Source organism: Serinus canaria, chromosome 5, assembly GCF_022539315.1.
Source record: "Serinus canaria isolate serCan28SL12 chromosome 5, serCan2020, whole genome shotgun sequence".
Taxonomy (NCBI): domain Eukaryota; kingdom Metazoa; phylum Chordata; class Aves; order Passeriformes; family Fringillidae; genus Serinus; species Serinus canaria.
The window spans coordinates 27,808,413-27,829,049 of NC_066319.1; the positions used below are offsets into that span (position 1 = coordinate 27,808,413).

General features: G+C 36.4%; 1 protein-coding gene across 9 annotated transcripts in view; it reads right to left on the reverse strand.

The window, feature by feature from the left end:
- PCNX1 (pecanex 1) overlaps positions 1 to 20,637 on the reverse strand; it is an 89,102-nt gene that overhangs the window by 19,884 nt on the left and 48,581 nt on the right. For all 9 annotated transcript variants that reach the window (XM_050975906.1, XM_050975908.1, XM_050975905.1 and 6 more), the window contains 16 exons: positions 20,383 to 20,536; positions 19,611 to 19,643; positions 18,399 to 18,570; positions 14,770 to 14,880; positions 14,225 to 14,316; positions 12,882 to 12,991; positions 11,142 to 11,247; positions 9,289 to 9,381; positions 7,622 to 7,772; positions 5,915 to 6,056; positions 4,347 to 4,524; positions 3,849 to 3,957; positions 3,118 to 3,247; positions 2,054 to 2,112; positions 1,063 to 1,278; positions 427 to 680 (listed from right to left, as the gene is read on the reverse strand). In XM_050975906.1, coding sequence (XP_050831863.1) covers positions 427 to 680; positions 1,063 to 1,278; positions 2,054 to 2,112; positions 3,118 to 3,247; positions 3,849 to 3,957; positions 4,347 to 4,524; positions 5,915 to 6,056; positions 7,622 to 7,772; positions 9,289 to 9,381; positions 11,142 to 11,247; positions 12,882 to 12,991; positions 14,225 to 14,316; positions 14,770 to 14,880; positions 18,399 to 18,570; positions 19,611 to 19,643; positions 20,383 to 20,536 — 2,110 coding nt within the window. The remainder of the gene's footprint in view (positions 1 to 426; positions 681 to 1,062; positions 1,279 to 2,053; positions 2,113 to 3,117; positions 3,248 to 3,848; positions 3,958 to 4,346; positions 4,525 to 5,914; positions 6,057 to 7,621; positions 7,773 to 9,288; positions 9,382 to 11,141; positions 11,248 to 12,881; positions 12,992 to 14,224; positions 14,317 to 14,769; positions 14,881 to 18,398; positions 18,571 to 19,610; positions 19,644 to 20,382; positions 20,537 to 20,637) is intronic.

Genomic DNA, 20,637 nt, shown 5'->3' on the forward strand with positions numbered 1-20,637 from the left:
CTAGTGTCATCTTAAAATTGGAAGAGAGGGCTTGTTTCTTTTTTAAGAACCAAAGATGGGTTTGGACAGCTTATGAAGACCAAAGCACCTTGGTTTTCTCTAAAGAAACAAACTAACCAACTTTTCTTTTACAACAGAGCTATTGTATTTGGGTAACAGTTTTAAAGCTCCTCTTCCAGCTTCAGCTAGGAGGTGTCCTCTCTCTGATCTGGAGTACAGGGTCATTGCCCTGCTCATGCGCCGGACTACTGAGTCACCACCAGTACAACAAACTGACCTCCTTTGCAGGAGGTGTTCATACACCTGTAATTATCACCTCACCCTACCATCCTCATGTGACAGACATTATGGGTTCAAGACACCGAGCAGTTCCCAGGTGTAGCCCAGCCAGCCTCCCCCCACAGGCTGCACTGAGCCCAACCACACCTTCACATAGTAGGTGGTGAGAATTTTCCGGAGATCAAAGACTTGGAGCATGGAAGCTGCACTGTTGTCAGTGATGCTGTAACCCTCCAGAACATACTTTGTTACAAGTACTTCCCAAGCCAGCCAACGCTGCCCAAAGGCTGCATTAAAGGAAAGCATGTGAGGAAGGTGGCCTGGTTCACAGCAACAAAAACCTTCATCTTCCTCTACACCTTCAGTGATGGCCTCTACTTCCCGTTGCTGACAGTAAGTTCCTTAGGAGAAAACAGAGGAAAGAAGAAAGAGTTGAATGCTTTATATGATTGCGTTAATGTGAACTTGTCTTTGGAAGACTTGAAAATTCAACCTATTTCCAATTAAATTCTTCTAACACTAAGCGAACTATCCGCCAGCCAACACAAAATATTTAGATAGCCTAATTTATCACTCTAGGATCCCATTTCAGTTAGGTTTCACTAACAAGTAGCCATGTTGCACTAAAATGGAAAGAGGGACTTAGTGTCAAATGACAGGAGCATCAAGAGGCCCTACACCCCATTTTAACAGCAATTTATTAACAGAACTGAAAATAACTTCAGTTTCTAAAGCAGAAGCCTACTTTTTAGTGCAGACAGGTAAGGACATCTAAACACTCACCTCTGAACTCAAGCCCCCTCAGCTGGAAGGTGACCAAGCCATTTCCTATCTCTATAAGGTGTACTAGTGCATTGAGGTAGTCAGAGGCTAGGATGAAGCAGTCCCCAGTACTGTAGTTGCCCCAGCGACCCAACAACAAGTCTCCACATAAGCTGTGCTGAAGGGAACGGGTTAAATGCTCATAGAAGATAGAATTCAGGTTGTTATCATCTGAACCTGCAGGAAGATTGGATTTAGGTTATCTGAAACTGCAGAAAAACATCAAGCTTGATTTATTTCACATTGAATCCTATATTTTTCTAAACCACAATGCTGTTTCAAGCTCATACTCTATCCCCCACTTCCCCTTTTTTATGGGACAGCTACTCCAAATGAATGCCAAGTGACATTTGTATTTTGAACCAAATTTTTTCTTAGTCATTCCTAAATTTCCCAAATTATTCCTTCAGTTCCATTCATGCATCTCCCTAGTCAAGATAATAAAGTGCAAAAGCAAATGGAACACAGACATATCTCAGTGATGTCTGTTGTACTCATTACCATGACACTGAGACACCCTCAAACACTACTTAGTACTTTTTAAATTACTGAAGAATAAAAAGCAAAACAGTTTAATGCCTGCTACAATTATAAATAAAAAGGTAAACACAAATCTAAGAGTGAAATCAAAAAACTTATGGGAGAGCCTAAAGAATAAAGCAAGAGAGATGACAGAAGACAAACTAACAGTAGACAGAGTGACAGCTGTTGGGCATGGTTGGACAAGATCAGAGGGTGATAAGATCAAGTGATCATGAATCCTATAAAAATCCAATAAAAAGCCATTTACATTTGAAAAAAAAAAAAAAAGAGGAAAACTCACCCCTAGGGAAGAAAAAAAAAGAAAAGAAACCCACCAAGCCACTTCCCAAATGTCTCCCCCCCACCCCCCCAAAAACCCAACCCCCCAAAACCTCCAAACCAGCTATCAAAATCCAGCTAGGACAGCTACCTGGATTCCGATCCAACTGTGAAGCCAGTCTAGTATTTGAATGATCCACACGTTTTGTGCTGAAAAGAATAAAATAAAGCATGTTTAATGCAAAATACATTACTGCAAGAATGTCTCAGAAAAGAAACTAATAATATAGTGTTCAATATTCCCAGTGAAAGTTTCAGAAAGTTATTTTTAAATAATTTTAGATGCATATTTTCTGCTCTTCTCATATGCAAAAGTATTTTTTGTGTATGATAGCATTATAATGCCTAATAAAGTTAGTCCACAGTAAATATCCATAGAATAACCTTGCATGTTAGATCACAGGGCATACATTTTTCTTAGGTACCAGCTAACACTTCAGTAGACTTTAGTGAAAGATTAATTTTTAGACAGTTCTTTCATTATCTGAAATTACAACTACAATGCTTTAATCTAAGATTTGGAACATTGCATTTAAACTGTTCTAATGCTAGAAGGGAAATAAGAAATACCAGAAATATCCATTCAACTTGCCCTGTGCTGTTTATATAATATTTTATTGGTCTGATACACTATCAGCAATAGACAGCTTAGGAGAAATAAAACAAAAAGAAACATTCTGACATGAAGATTCTTTTAGTACTGATCCCACCTTGAACAAGAAAACCAATTACTTTGAAATATTTTTGTATTAAGTTCAGCCAGTTTTGCTGTGAGCAGAACAATAACGAACACAGTAAAATACACCTATGAACCAGTCCCCAAAACCTTTTTATACATAAACTCACTTTTTGATTAAAATAGCACCTCACAATACCATAAATTTAATGTTTAAAGCCACCAGGATGGCCTATCACTACGTAGAAATTACTTAAGCAGCTGAAGCAAACGATCCTAGTGTAAGAAACGCTTCTACAGTATTTCAGAAACAAGTTCAGTGAAAACTTTCAGTGCTTTAGACTAGTTTTCTCTGGGGGAAAACAATAACAGAAATTCACAAGTTAAAAAAACCGACCGAACAAATGCCCCAAACCAACATTTCAGACATATCTAGTCTATTAAAAACTAGTTATTTAAAACTTTATTGTTTCACCTACTTGTAGTCTCTTTCCCAGAATTTGACAGGCCTGGCATATGAAGTGATGAATATTGCACTTCCCAGAAAAGGATTCAGTGGAGTAGAGAAGAAAGCTGACACAACTGCTTGGACAAACAACATGGCAGAATCTGTAGGATAAGAGAGTTAAGGAAAGCAAAGCAACAACTATTTTTTTTTAGCTTCTGTGATGGTGCTCAATACAGACAGCAACACTAATGAAGAGCAAAACAAGATCTCTATGAATTTCTATGCAGCAAAGATGTTTGTAGGATTTTCAGCATTAAGGGGATTCTTTTTTATTTTTAAAAACAGAAATAGATGGAAATCTGGCACTAGACATGACAGCCATTCCCAGAAATTCACTTGAAAATACTAACTCAACACTCCATTCAAACCAGCCTACAAAAGTTTAAAATGCAAAACTCAAGGACTAAAACCTTAATGAGTGACTCCTGTAAAAGGGAATGACTATCAAAAGAAAAATCATGTGATTTTCAGAATTAGTTCTGGTCCATGTTTTTTTTACATCAGGATGCTATTGCTACCATTACCATATAATTCATAGCACTGTAACAAGGCAGAAAGTGTGCACAGCTTCTTTGTAAATACTCACTAGACAAACCTGCTCCTTCAGCAGTTTTACCCCATAACACAGAATCCATTACAATGCAGTACTCAGAAGTTATAAAAACATGACTTCAGAAGAAGGCTTGCATTTTCAAAGGATACGTGGCACAGCAAAGGGCTGGGCAAAAGCATGGAAGGCAGATCCCCATGTGATCTGCCAGGGAGCAATGTAGGTATATACAAATCGCAATTTATAAAAGAGTTCCCAAAGCTAAAGGGGAAAAAAAAGAGAAAAACAATTCAGTATTTTCACTAACAATCAACATGCCTTGCATCCTGAGGAATTTACTGGTCATCCTAGAGTGATCTACTGATCTACCAGAAGCTTTGAGACTTCGAAAAAGGATGTCATTATAAAAGCAAGTAACATAAGACACACTTCATTGTTCTATGTACAAACTCAGGAGATGTTTAGAAACTTACATATGGTTTCTCAAGCCAACAGAAATGCTTTGGGAAAGAGAAGTCTTAGCTGCCTTACAGCACATCTATTACAGTACAAAAGACTGAGAATCTGCAAGATTACTTATCAGATAGGACTATCCATCTGTTTTCCCCTTTGGATGAACTGAAACACCTAAAAACAGAGTTAAAAGTTACCTTGCTGAAGAGTATGGACATGAAGAAGAGATCTAGCAGCATGGTCTCAGTAAAACTTTTGTAATCAAAAGTAAAGAAGAGCACTGTGAAAATAACAGTGACATACTGGCACGTTGGGCTACTGAATGATGAACGCAGTAACTTCAAGCCAGCTATTGTGATCATTAAAGCACCCAACCTGTGTAAGGAAGTCACACAAAACAGTTATTACCTCTTATCTGAAAGGGGTTTAAAGACCACTTAAGCTGTGCTGTCATGCAATATCAAATCTCTTCAAACTTTCATTTGGGTTTGCTTTTGGAATTGGGGGCAAAGGGTGTTAATGATTTGTGGTTTTTTTAAAGACAACTTCTGATTATTTTTTTTTAAAGGTTACTTTTTAAATATTTTCATCAGTACTCTCAAGCCAATCAATGTTCAAGATTATTTCTAAGCATGCCACTAAAAAAGAAAAAAAAATAGGAGATGAAATATCCTTATGGTCTGAAGAGAAACCTGGTCTTTAATTTAGGTTATGAATACTAAAATGCAAAAATACTTGATTAATCATCAAGAGGATGTTAATGAACACTGGATTATAATTTCCTGCATGACTATACTGCTCTAATTTCTACTGAGGGAACAGCAATTTTTTTCAGACATAGCAACTGACATATCAAAGGGTTATTTAAAAAAGAACCTAAAGTAACATAATGGCAACATTCCTCCCAAAGGTCTCATAGAGACTGTGATAATGAGCCCAAAGCAAGAACTTACTAGATGCAAGGATTAAAATTAAGAAAGTCAAAAAAGCCACACATCATCCCATAAAATTAATCTAGCAACTTGCCTCCCAAAGTATTTTGTTTAGTTTCAATATTTATACTCTTTTATTGTAAATAAATAGAATTTCAAATCCAAAAAAGACACCTGGCTACTGTTTCTTGGAGAAAAAAAAGCAGGGCTTATTATTGAGCTATCATTTGCTGAGACAGTCAGATACACTGCTCAAGGGATTATAACTAAGACTCAAATTAAGAAGCAGTGTGCAATTCCATCTGGATATGGATTGTACTTAGGGGCTAGGAAGCCTGGGGAATTCCTTGATGAGAGAAGAAAGGGGCAGAGGGGCAGCAGGCTGGCACACCAACTCAGAGAACAAGTCGGAAATTTACACCTGATGAACTACCAGACTATCTTGAACTATCTTAACAACTACTATCTTGAACTATCTTAACTACTACTATCTTGAACGTGCCATCTGGATAATCACATTATAGACTCTGTAGCTCAACAAGCAAACTTATCGCAGTACTAGGTAATTCCACAACATGCCATCTTCACAGTACATGCTAGGAGTTGAATGATTTATCTTTGCAGGAGTGCCCTGTTTAACAGTGTAATACTCAAATCAGTTAAAGTCAGTTTTATACAGGCTTTCAAATAAATAAAAAGCTTTGTTTATTCCTTGCCCTTCTCTTAAGACAATACCATTAAGATGTTCTGTCTTCCCACTGACGCTAGAAGACACTATTTAATTTCCCACCACAGCAGACATACTCAATGACTTAATAGCCTTTTCTACTTACTCAGTATCCAGTTTCTTTGGACTAGCAATATTCTTAGCGCTGCTACTAAGCTCATTCAGGACTATCAGTGGATAGATAACATTTTTCTCTACAAAAAGGAGCCAAATGTGAAGTTTCTCAAACCACATAACATGCGCAGCATCTGTCAATATATATTAAGAAGAAGAAATCAGATGGCACTGTCAAATCAAAAGGATCTGGTTACAAAATAAAGACTCTTCATTCAATCAACTTGGAATAACTTTTCTTACAATGGACTTTGGTAGTTTTATTTAAGCAAAATAAAGAGAAGTTCCTGTCAGTAGCCCAGTAGAGTTTTAGCACTGTTCACACAGCAACAGAACATTTGGCAAGCTACTTGCTTACTGTACACAGAAGGAATGAAACTGGGTTCCACCTCTTCAATAATTTCAACATTGCTATTGATGAAACTGTTTGAAATTATGCCTTTTATCTCACACAAAAGGACATTTTTCAATCTTATTCAATCTGAAGGACTCCTGATTTACAACTCTACCATACCAAAGAGCCTATGTAACCTGCCAACACAAACGTCTGTCACTTGAGCAACTTCTTTTAAACTTCTACAAGAATTGTAAGGTGTGTTTCAAATTACTGCAAATTAAGATAAAAAAATTGTTCTACAATATAGGCTAGAAGATATAATGTCAAAAGTTGTGGTAAACATTGATGCATACATAAAGGGCACCAACTGTAGCTTTTCTAGTTTTAAAGATTAAAGACTTAAGGCATATAGTTGCACTTTTCACTTCTTCCAGATAAAGCCTGACATCATACTACAATTGCTATTCATATTTATCCATCTTTACATGCAGTCACTGGGAAAAAAATCCCACAAGTTAGACATCAATGAAAAGACACACTGAATGGCTGCTACAAAGGTAGAAAGTTTGCAAATCAATTCTGATAATTCTCTGCTCCTGAAAGCAGCAAAATGCTCTCTTGTTTTGACAACTATTTGAAAAGAAAAACCAAAATAGTTTCAGTTGTTTCCAAGGAAGTTTAGACAGGAGTTTCTAAAGTCTGCTGTTAACAATAAAAACATTCCAACAGCGAAGTTCCCACAATCGACCACAATATTTATCCATTCTGGAAAACTAATAAGCAGTGTAACTTCATCTTTTTTGCATCTCTGGGGAAAGATTCCATGAACACATACTTTAGCACAAGCTGCAAGCATATATCTATGCAGATCAAGTTGTAAGACGTGGTCCCTTGGTGTCTTCATATATCAGCATTATTTTCTGTTCTTAAACATGTCAACAATACTACTAAAAACCAAATCAGTGCCAGGACGAAGTCTCCACCAGCACTTGCCACAGCAAATCCTCTAAAACATCTGAAAACTTGCTATGTTGAGGAAATACATAGTGAACACACTTGATCTTTATGAAAAATTATTGAGGCAATCACAAGCACAAACTCTGCCACTCAAGATTTTGAAGACTATGTTTTAATGGAACTGCTCTGAGATAATGTTAACACTCATATTATCACCATCAGTTAAGAGATACATAAAATGTCATGGAATCAAAGCATGAGGAACTGAGAAACAAATACATTTATAGATCAGATGTAACGAAATTCCAGTGGTGAGAAGAGTAAAGAGATTAAATATATCAATAGGTAACACAAGTTGGTCAGCAGCTACAGCAAGTTCAAGGAAGTGTTACAGACAATACTTACTCCGGACTTCAAACTGATGGTATTCCTTGGTTTTCAGCAGCGGGTGAGAAAAGCAATGCCAAGGAAGCTGCTTTCGGAGTTGAGGCAGAACATAATGGGTCACAAAGCCCACCGTACCCACCAATGCATAGAGAACATAACTTAAAATAGGCTAAAAAGAAGAATCGAAGAAATTAAGATATGTGTTTTATAAAAAACCACAAAGTATTATTTCACTAGTGTATTTTCCAGCATATGAGCAGATGCTCCTGCAATACTAATGCATCTCTTCATGAGAAACTGTACTACCAATTTTAAGATAAAACAAGAAACCCTGTGAGAAAAAAAACCCTTCATATCTAACAAATTTTCACTGAGCTGAAATGTACTTTCAAGTAAAAATAGTACATCAATCTTTTTTCACAGTCCATTGCTTCTGACCCACATGCATTTTATAGAGGTATTATTCTCTAAAGGCTGAACCCAATTTACATTTCCGTCTGCTAGATAAAAGGAGTTATAAGCAAATCATTAGTTTCACATTCACTTGAGAAGGTAAGCAGTCTCCCACAAGACCAATCCCTTCCACAGTAGTCACAAAATACTGTAAAATTAACAAGGGATGTTGGTTGGATTTCACAATAATGCTTTCTACACATTAAAATTTTCTCTAAATTTCTACCTAAGTCTAGATAATTGCAAAACTAGGATTATATTATCTTGTCATAAGCTCTTGGTGAATTCCATCAAGCCCAAGTCTATTGAAATATACAACTGGTGAAGAGCATACAGCCTAGTCTCTCAAACATGGGGGAAACCAACATTCAGGTGAAGAGCTGAAATCCAGCCATACAATAATAGAAGGGATATTTTCCTCAGAAAGCAGAAGTACACGTGCTTAAGTAATACACTTCACCATGAAGACATGAAATTACCTAAATGCATATGCTTTTTAAAATTAGTTTCTTACTTTAATCAGCATGTATTCTAAAATACATGCCAGAAATTTTCATTTGCCTTACATAAGCTATTCATCAGCTAGTCAATGGTTCCATAACAGGAATACCAAAATAAGAAACTCAGTAACTGCAGCTTTTGAGGCAAAGGCTTTACTTAAATTGAAGCACAGGATCTAGTCCCATGCCATTACCATCAAGAGCCACATACACACATTAGAAGTACCCAAAGCACTAGCTACACTGACAAGTTAAAAACCTGAAACTCAAATGCTCTTTAAAGTCGTGTAAATAATCATTCCAGTAAAGGGGTACTGCCCTATACTATAGTCTACAAAGAGCCATGCCAGCACGGAACTGCTGAGTCCAGGTTCAGCCCCTCATACTTTAAGTACCAAACATTTTAAACGTTGTTGTAAAGTTTTATTTTTCCTTATTTCAAAACAATTCTGACACTATTTGAGATCGATGACTCAAAAGAGGGTGTTTTGTGTCAGAGCCTATAGTAAAAATCTAAAACATAGGAAGAAACCAGTAAAGAGCTCAGGAAGATGATCTTTTGAGCACATCAAAGTGAAGATCTTCAGTCAGTCACGTACTTATCATGCCATAAGTTTAAATACCATCTAGAATTAGCCAGAAGACTCAGTGAACTACCAGAATACACTTTATATCACTCCACAGTATTTGCATACAGAGGGGGCAAACTGAAGACAAGAGGTAATGTCTTACCTGTAAAACTGTAAATACTGTACTGACATGAATTGCAAAATAGAGGACACCAATGACTATACACACTATCAGGTCAGACTGCAATCGTTCACTCTGTGGAATCAAAATAAAATGATTTTACAAAACACCAGTTTTGACTGACCTCTTAGAATCATTAAAGTTGGAAAACATCCAGACAGAGTGCAACCTTTCCATGGCTCACTGATATACAAATGTAGTAACACTGAAACTGACTAAAGATTTTTTTAATTATGCAGGTGTTAGCTACTTCCACTGAAGTTATCTGAAATTTCACAAGACAAACCTTACAGCTAAGACCATCAGTTCAGCTAAGTGAAAGGGAAAGACTCAAAGTGGGGCAGGACAAATCAATATATCAAATATATTCTCTAATCCTGGACTGTGAGGTGATGTAAGGGTCCCCTGATGAAAGCACTGGAAGGACAATCAAATTTCCCCTTTATGATCTAAGAAGTGCTTAAACTACAGGGCAATTAAGAGCCCTGGAAGAGTGCTGCCAAGGCAGAGTTATCAACCAGGTGAAACAAACAGCTCTTTAACCCTTTTCTGCCTTCTTTGCACAAGGGTACAGGATAGCTTTGGAATGACACCGAAGAACGAGTGTGAATTTTCCATTACTCCCAAACAATGAAAACAAGCCACTGATAACAGGCCCTGCCTCAAGACCAGTAATGCCACACTCAGCCACAAGGGGGCAATGCGTACTTAGGGCAGCTGCAACTCGAAGCCTCAAGTGTAGACTCGTTCCCATCTGTAAAAACAGCATTAATATTTACAGCCCAGAAAATCACTAAAGGATTATCTACTCCAAAATTGGCCAAATAATTACACACAGCAATTATTGCTGCAAAGCCTTAACTTCTTGGGCTACAATTTACTTTTTTTTAATCAGTTGTCCTGATTTTAAAAACCACAGTAAGACTATCAAAATCCTCAGCTCCTCTGCCCCTTTGGGGACTAACACCACAGTTTGAGAGCTAAAGAGGAACTTGCAGCTCCTACGGTAACTCTTTCCTGCTAAATCTTAAAAGAACTGCAGTTTCTCTGCTCTAAATATTTATCTGCAGTTTCCACACACTGCACCTCATCATGCTTCTAACTGCTGTATTATGAAAAACCCAGCTATACAGTTCAGCCTAAAGCTGAGCCCTACACAAAGCTAAATTAATATTCAACCTTCTTTTGTACAAATTAAACATACTAAGCTTCTTAAGTCTCTTATTGCTACATCGTGTCAAAATGAATAATGTTTAAATATTACTACTTCCATAAATATTTAGAGTGCTTTTTTACTAAAAATTCAAAGTAGTGTTTAAGTAAACGGAAAGGTTACATCTGCTTCCAAAGAAAGTAAACAAAACAACTTAGGCCATCCACACAAACCACAAAAAGACCCCAATTACTTTCAATTTTTTATTTCCCCTTCTGGAACAGCAAGCACAAAGCTCTTCCTCACAATTATTAGAAACACTGAGTTAATATAGTTTTGCCACCATTAACTCTTTCCCACTAACTTCTACACAAAAGCAAGCATCATCTATTATTATCCATGAGATAAAAGAAGATTCAGTAATACTTCACTGAATCCACACTAGGGAATTCCAACTCTCTCTGCTTTTAAATAACTTAAAATTGCAATATCAGCATTACCCTCCTAAATAGAGCACATGAGTTCAGCTGCAGATTGAAAGGAAATGCTGTGATCTCCATTCTGACTAGAATCATGCTAGCTGACAAGTGTGATCTAAGCAAGATCTGCTAAGATGCTATATAAACCAACACAAAGCAAATGCTTAAATGGAATTATAAAAATAATAAAAAAGCCTGCTTACCACAGAATTTCTAAGCTTCTCAGGTAAAGGATCTTTTACTTCAGACAGAGGATCTTCAGGGTTTTTGTCTTCAGAATTAGGAAAAAATTTTGATTGCACTAAAGAGCTTCAAAGAAAGACAAAAAAATCCCACTGAAAAGCATGTATTGTTCTATGTGGTTTTATAATAATAACAAAGTCAGAAGTTCTCTTAGAAATTAACCATAAAATATTAATTTTGGCACATCAATGCTTTCACATAGCTGAGCGAATTTACAGATATTTCAACTTTATAACATAATTATTTCTCCGTTGTACAGAACAGTGACTATTAAAGAACAGCAGCCAGATGTTTAAACTGCAGTTTCTCTAGCAGCAACATAGGAATAACTGAACAATAACTGAATTTTAAGTGAAATTTAGCATTCATGAAACAAAACTTAAACTCATAAATAACTGAACAGAAATGTGCAAAATTTGGAAGTAGTCTATTTGGCAATGCCATTTAAAAAACCATGAATTCTTTGGTTTAATTCAACAGCAACAACAAAAGAAACTTATTCTAGCCTGTTTAATTTATGAATTAGCCTCACTGACCAAACTTCTAAATTCTTAGCAGGCCTTGCTGCTACTGAAGCTCCAAAACCTTACACCTAAGCTTTCAGAAGCCCATGTGCAATGTTACTAGTCTTAACAAGCTGTCTCACAACCTCTCAGTGTGATTTTTCTTACAACAGCCTACATAGTGCAGAAATACTTTTCATTTTATGGACAGGAAGATCACTACAGAATGAGCCCTAGATCCTCAAAGTAAATTATATGTTGCAATGTATTACAATGCTTAACTGTGTCACAGTCAAACATGACCATCCAGGCTTTAGTTTTTGGAAAGAACAAAAGAACAAATAACCAGGGAAAAGAACCTCATACCAACTGAACTAAGAGTAATTGGACAAGGTTCAGTGGTCAACCCACAGATAAGAAATTTGCTGTGGGGTAAACACTCATAAATCATTAGTTCTGTTGTTCACAGAGGAGGTCCTTCACTATCTACCCCAAGCCAATATTTATCAAATTCAACCAACATTATGGCTACATTTAAATCCAAGTTTAAGTTCTGCCTCACCTAGGTATACGTGGGAGCTTTTATTGGCTACTCTGGGGGGGTGTTTCTCCTACTGGAACTATTTTGTTTTACATGCATCATTATTAACTGACTCAAACACCCTCAGCATCAGATCTCTACTCCAGCACAGAATAACATGAATATCTGTTTCTGCATGCTATATGGGAATACTCATCACGAAAATATATCCTTATAATTTAGCCTATTTATTTGAACACGTGCTTGGAGCACACATTCAATATAAGAATACAACAACAAATGAAGTGGAAGTATTCAAGAAGTCCCCCTGTGGAATTCAGCTTAAACCAGTGCCTTGAGCACCTCTTTAAACACAAAAAGGGTACATGTTATTCCCAACAAACCCAACAGCAGAAAGATGGCAGCTGACTGACATTGTGGAAAATATCAGCAGGCAATTAAATAAAATTTTGGCATGTAAGCGATTTGCCAGAAGTCACAAAAAAGGTCATTGTTAGAGAAGGAACTAAGATGCAAAATGTGAGAATTTCTAACCATTGACCCAAGAATATACTATTTTTGATTAGTGCTGGTGAGTACAAGTTCAAACACTATTTGTAGTTTATCCATACAACTTGCTTCTTCACTGGGGAAGGGATACAAACTCAGCCACTTACAAAAGCACAGAAGGGTCACTGCTTTGTCTGCTGAGATGATACGATATTGCCACTAATAAACCACAAAATATGGAGAAGAGAACTGGAATATGCTGCCCATCCCAGGAATCCTGGAGACAGAAACAGAATGTTAATAAAAAGGAGACAAAGTACACACCACTTTACCTGATGTACAAGAACTATGTATATCACAGAGAATGGAAAAATTAACTACAACTCCACAAACATAACCCAGGGATTTTTGTACAAAAATATTGTTTCATTTTTTACCTATGTCTAACTATAGATCAGAAACTCAAGCAGAGTGTACATCCCTCAAGTCTACACCATCTTAATCATTAAACAGCCATTACTTCTCACAACCCTTATGAAGTATTTCCTGCACTCCTTGAGACCACAGGCTATTAACAGCTGTATTTAGTCACTTCTTAATTTTGAACATTACATGTATTCAACTCAAGATTTATTTTTTCTAATGTGCTGAATACAGATTAAACAGTGGTTTTATTTGTGTTCTCCTGATCTGCACTGGATCTACAAAGATGAAAGAGTTATTCCTTGCTAAAGCTTGTTTGTCTTAGATGGATGTGTTTACCAAAGACTAATGAGACAAGTGCACAAATTCACAGAAAGATAATGATGTCCTGCAGGTGAGGGTATCATGGGAGTAACCCCTCTAGGAACTTTCTACTCTCTGTGATGAAGTGGAAAAGCCAGCCAACTCTGAGTTGGATCCACACATGCTACAATTCATTGAAACTGAGCATGACTGATTATTGACAAACACATGAAATTAATAAACAGAACCAGCACCACACACCATACTGTTTTCAAACAACATTTCAAGCAAGAAAAACATGGTGGGTATGGGGGGTGCATGTGTATTCCTTGGCCAGCTAACTCTTGAACTCTCCCCTTCAGATAGGCACATATCTTCACTTTGACACTACAAACTATTTCTTGGTTTCTTCTTCAATAAATATTAATTAGAAAACATTATTTCATAAAATACAACTGCATGCAGACTCTGCTAGAAAAAAGTCACTTGCATGATAGTTTCAAGAACTGATGTAGAATGGAAATGATGGTAAATGTCATGTGTTCTCAATTAAAAAAAAAAAGCCCATCAGAGCAGGCACAAATCACACACCTTTTAAAAGCAAAAAAATCTGCTTTGTTCCTGCATTGCATCTCCTCTATTGACATCACAGCTGAGCAAGAATAAAACCCTAGTAAATCAAACTAATATTTCTAGTTAAGTAGTTGCATACTTTAATTACTTATTACAGAGGAAAACAGAACAAACCCCAAAACTTGTTTACTGTGCATAAAGTTTTTCTCACCTTCAGGGCACCATAGCACAGTCCATACAACAATGCTACTGCCACAATACTACAGATAAAACTGTAAAGTGCTGCAAGCAGGCTTGTGGTAGCTGAATATCATAGAAATGAAAAGAAAAGAAAAAACATTGTTACCGCCTGAAGTTAGACTACAAAATACTTTGTTTGTTTAAGGCATCAGCCCCCCTGGAAAAAAAAGGCAATTCAAACCAAAGCAGCTACTTGTATTTTCTCCTACAAGTAATTTTTCCTAAGAGCATTTTACATGGCTTTTTAAATCTCCTTAGTTATTGAACAGCTTTATCATGGGAATAGTTAACTGCAATATAAACCAGTTGAGGAAGAAGTGACAGACTAACTAGGACAGTAATTCTATTTCTCAATAATCAATCAGAAGACTTTTAGGCTTTTTAAAAACACAATTAAAGTATTCTATGTTTAGAGGGTAGGAATAAAAATAGTGTAACCACTAAATTTTTAAACTAACATACTGATCTTGGCTGCTCCACATCTCATACTTTTGCCACTGAAAAAACAACACTCACCATTGCCACCAAAGACATGAATGTCCAGCTGTTCACAGAGATACATCACAAATGTATTCACCTGAGGCAGGAGACCAATGAAGAATACTATAGGGAAACATAGTGTAAACACTACAGAAAAAGAAAAGTTAAAGAAGTGGTGAATATGAAAAAACAGCATGGTAAGATATTTTTCAGTTTAAGTTCTACGGTATCACACACCCCATTTTAACTCAACATCACTGAAGTATTTCTATTACAAATTTCTAAGGAAAATATACATTATGTAAAGTCCTACTTCAGTGGCTCAGAACTGACTGAATACAGAGATCATACAAATCAATAGTACTTTCCTTTTAAATGCTGTAGACATGGACACAAGCCAATTCAGGCTTTCCATTTTTATTTAGCAAAGATCAGGCAGGAGTGTTTACAGATTAGACTTGTAAATTTTCATTCATTGTAAGTGAGACTTATCCAAGCCTAACTGCCTGTCTGGAGTTGCAGGAGCAACCTAACACCAGCCACTCTGACATAAGGGAGGACAAGCACCCCACCTCCAGGTTTTCTGCTACTAATAGCATCTGACAATTTTACTCATTTTCCCACACCACTTCTGAACATTCTAATCTAAATGACTGGGTTTTCTGTTTCTTTGGATTTTTTAATGAGAGCAGACAACTGTATGAATCATGAAAACACCTGCAAATTACAGGATTTCAGAACACAAAGATAAATGCATGCCATCTAATTTCAATACAGATAAGGGTTATGTCTCCACCTGTATATATAATTTTCTTTCCATCCTAAAGAATAAAAGATGCAGAAATAATCTTCTACACATGTTCAGATATAGTAGTTCAGATCTAATTCACGTGCAACAGCACATTAAAAGTTTTAAGTTCTAAGTTCTGAAGGATAGAAGGATCAAATAACAAAAATAACCCTAGCAGACACAATCTGGCAGTTTAGGGAGGATTTTCTACCATCTTATTGACTTGTAGCTTCAGTGACCAAACGAAGAAACAGACTTTAAAGTATGTTGTAAAGCACCACAAATCTCAAATTTAATTTTCTAATTTTAATTGCACAGAATGGTTGGACACGGAAGGACATCATATGAGAAATATCTATAATGAGATAGATAATGAGAATTTGATTTTTTTCCCTACTCCGCAGCAATGCAAAATAACAATATAATTCAAACCATGTATGTTGCAAGCTGGGGAAAAACACTTAATCCTGTATTTTTACTGACACTAATAAGGAAATATAAGACTACAGACCAGCTCTTCAATACCTGAAGAAAATACTTTATCAGAGTTCTCAAGTCAAACCTTTATTTCAAATCATTACTCAAGAAAGCCAACATAGAGGGCAAATAACGTGTTCTGTCACTGACAGGTTAAAAAGTTGTTTCCCAAAAGTCTGTAAGTCAAACTACCTTGGGCCCACTGGAAACAAAATTACTACACAGATCTGGGAATACATAATTTTTCAAGACTAGTCCAACAAAAATCCAATATTTATGATGCTTTTATCCAATATTTATGATGCTTTTACAATCTGTAACATCCTTGTTTTCTAACAATGACCAATTAGGTGAAAAGATAAAATAATTATTATAAATGTGGAGTAGATGTAGAGCAACTGATCAAGTGCAATAGGTGGGACACAAAATAAGCATGTAGGCTAATCCTCATGTGTCTGTTGGCAAGGAGACAACATTTACATTATCTAAATGCAAAGTTCACCTTGCCCTGTACATGTTTTTTCCAGTAGCTTTGCCTGGGAACACGAAAAAAGGCAGCTGAGATTTTTACCTACCAAAGTATGTTTGCTAGCAGCAAGCCCCGTCTGCAGTACACACAAAGCATTGTGAAACAGTGCTTCAGCAACATTAAAAGCTGCTCCAAGGGCAAGTGTATCGCATGGGGGGTGGGGTGGGATGTGCAGTGCAGGTTAGTGGGGTGAGGATTTTTTTGTTTGGTGTTTTATCATGTTCGTTTTTTGGGGTTTTGGTTTGGGTTTTTTATTGTTGGGGGAGTTGTTTTGTTTTTGGTTTTTTTTTTTTTTAAATAGAATAAGCTGTTCTAATAATCTGATTGTTTAACTGGAAGAACTGATAAGAAATATAAACCACATACACTGCCGCAAGACACCCCAGAAGAACAGTAAAATATAAGGATCAAAACCCACTTAGAACTCTTAAACTAAGAAGTCTTAAAAGCTAACGCCAAGATGGACATGGCCTGGTGAAAATGTCACCATATCTTCTAAAACTGGTAAAGACTAACTCTTCAGTGCTTTTAAAAAGTAGCTCACTTTCACAGGAGGACACACCACTTACATGTATATTTATATATTATCTTATGGGGATATGGGTACACGTTATAGCAATGACTCCACTTGGTAGAAAAGGGAAGAAAATACTTCCAAAACTGACCGAGCACTATCAAGAGAAATGAAGCTAGTTTTGTATAGTGAATAAGTCACAAGTATCTTCTATCTTCTTTTTTTATTACTGATACAGAATCAAGTATGCCAGTACATGAAGGGAACCAAAGAATTTGTTCAAAAAGCACCTTTGAAAATGTCTGGACAATTTCTGTTCATAAATATGCAGCTTAGACATTTTCCCTCTGGGCATTTAAATCCAGAGTTATTAGCAGAGAAACTTGAAGGGGGAAGCAGTATGAGGCATAAAATATAGGATGTTCCTAAAATCAAGTAATAAAACCAAATACCCAAAATGCTTGAGTCAGTAATCCTTATTAATAAATTAAAATTTTTAAAAAACTACACTGAGACCAAGTTTTCATTTTTCTTGGACAGAAGATGGTCTGGGGGCACGCAGATGTAACATTTAACTGTTGAAGTCTTTCACGAACAGGTATTTTGATATAACTAAAAAGCAACTGCATTCAGTTTAGATTAATTCTTACAGATTTTCTTACCCCACCTGAAGCAGGGATCCATAGAAGATCACCCAAATAACTTTGCTCCATTAAAGCAATGCACAAAGTTCCCATGATAAGATGGTCTTCAAATGTTTATGTCTCTCTCTCCTTTCTATGGGCTCTGTTTGAGACTAGAGGGCTGTTATTATTTTCATAACAGCAGAAAGGATCGTTGTTTTTTTTTTGTTTTTTGTTTTTTTGCATTAGGTTTAGTGGGGTAATGGAGTTAAATGTTATCAGTATTCTGAATGCACTGTGCTGCTCAGAAAACAATGAGATTACCTCAAAATGGAAATGCAGCTCAAAAATTGTATTTTTGGTATTGCTGATAGGCCTGTTCTGAGAAGAAGCACATTACATAAGATTTAACCTGTATATAATGTTTTTTAAAATTGTGTCTGTACTGTTCTGCCCAATTGCTAAATCTAAATAACCTGACTTAAGAGAGCTCCTACTCATTTGCCACAACCCCCTCCAGAGAGTGTGAAAGAGTCCAAAGCAAAACATTTGTTTAACTACCGAGTCCACTACCCTATGCTAGGTCCTAGCATAGGGTAGTGCACGCAGGTCCAAGTTAGATAAGCAAGTTCTCTGCCATTTGTTGCAGCAAAGCTACAGAAGGGGAAAATGTTCCCCTAAAGTTCTACTGTCATAAAGCAAACAATTCAAATCCATGAAAAAGCCACTCACCTATAACTAAGTCCCTGGCTGACAGCAGCAGCAATGGGTTGGTGAAAGCCATTCCATACAACCTGAACCTTGTTGTAGATATGTGTCTGCTGCCATAATCCAACAGCCAAATCAGACCACAACACAAACAGAAATATACAGGCCTACTATAGGCTATGATACGATTGTGACCCTGTTTAAAAAAAAACACAAAAACACCAACATTTTTTCAGTATTAGTAGATAAAGTAACTTTTACTCTTCTGCTTCAGATACCTTCAGAATCAAATTTGATCACTGGTCATCAACTAATATACTGTGACTTCACTGTATCCTAAAGTTTTCTTCATAAAATCCTTAAAGCACTGCCTTGCAGTGATACCAGTCTGTGCTTTTTGGGGCTTTGGTACAACAAAGACACCACAGTTAGATTAAGTTAGACTAAGCTATATATACCCTTAGTCTCACCTATATTTTATGCTATGTTGCTTGCAGTACTAAATGCTAGAGAAGCTCTGACTAGGCTTTGTAAGCAATTGAGAATAAATCAATTTTAAGGAAAAAGGGATTAAAGTTTATTATTTAGATACTGCTTCTGTTGCATGTGGGGGACACAATCTCTATTGGTGTTTATCAAAATACAACTTCTTACACAAAATTAATGACTTGCTGCAGAGGAATAATGCTTTTAAACACCTTATCTAGAACATAAAGGCAATATTTTGTCTTGGCAATCTAGCAGATGCACAACAGAATATAAACATATTGTGCAATACTAGAACGTTAACATTTCCATGCTCAAACGTTAACGTTCACTAGAGCACTGCAAACTCAGCTTATTAGAGTGAAAAAATAAAGCAGTGTGCACACTAGGACAACTGCATGATCTACACGACTAAAACAGAACATCAAAGCTGTGTCAGATCATACCAGCAGAGGAAATTACAACATTAAGAATACTTCTCAGTATAATTGCTAGAACAATAGACTCTTCAAAAAGCTTATCATGACAGGGCTCCCTAGCAAAAGCTAGGCTCAGAACAGGAGGACATGATTTGCTAAATACAAAGAGTAAGGCAGGTCCCTTCTCACACACTAAGACAACTACAAGCCTTTTGTGCCTTGTACGAAGGAACACAGGAGAAATGCCAGAAAAATCACACCAAACTGATCAATTCTCTGTGGGAGTTCTGCATCTGCAGGGTTAGTACAGCGGCACATGCCCATGACTTACATGTCGGGGGGAAGAAGAATCTGGCTGAACGCTCTGAAACCAAAATAAAGAGAGGAAAGTTACCCAAACTACAGATAAGTGTGTTCACATCCTTACACACATCTTCTTGGTTGAAGTTCTTTTAACAATATCTACAATTAATTTTACGTTGTCAAGCCACATCGCAGCCTTTAAACAGCACAATATTGTAAACCATTAAATCTACTTAAAGAGTAGATGTCTATAAAAAAATCTTCAAAAAACCCCAAGTCCCTTATTGTCAGGATTTTTACTGGTTTTCAACAGGATTAGGAACTTTAATTTTAAATCTAATTTCCATCCTAATAGTCAAATGAAAACATAATCATTCTTAGATTACAATAAACCATTATCAGTCTAACAAAAATTAATTATGTAATTAAAAATATGTTTAGATATAATTGCCTCCTATGCATGCTCTGAGGTGTAGACACTACAGAAAATTAAAACCCAAACCAATAAAGCTTCAAGTTCAGTTTGTAGTTGGTTTTCAACATGCAAGAATGTGCTCCTCTTCACGCACCAAAAAAATGCATGAGAACAATAAATAAAGGATTATTTAACAAGCATATGCAGAACCATTCTAGTGATGTGACCTTGCATTACCATCTACCAAGTTTCTCATGAGTCCAATTTTACTCATTACTTTATAAATGATAAGCATGCACATTTTTCCTTAAAGGCCTAACTAACCTGCAACACCCAATTGGATTTATTTCTATTCTTTGCAGAAAGTAAAGAGAAATTAAAGTACCTTCAACAGTGAGTACTGGCAACTGGCTATTACCAGGCAAAACTGGAAGACCCAAATATCCTTGAAAAAGCCCTCTATAAGAAGTACAGAGCCCAGAAATGCAACTAGAATAGCTAGGATGACAGCTAATACGTTTTCAAGGATCTCACGATTCCTGTTTTAAAGGGAGAGAAAAAAAAAGAAAAAAAAGGAATTTAAAGCTAACCATGTCTAGAAAAAGCCACAGTCAGAGTCAAAAATTAACAGGGGTTATGA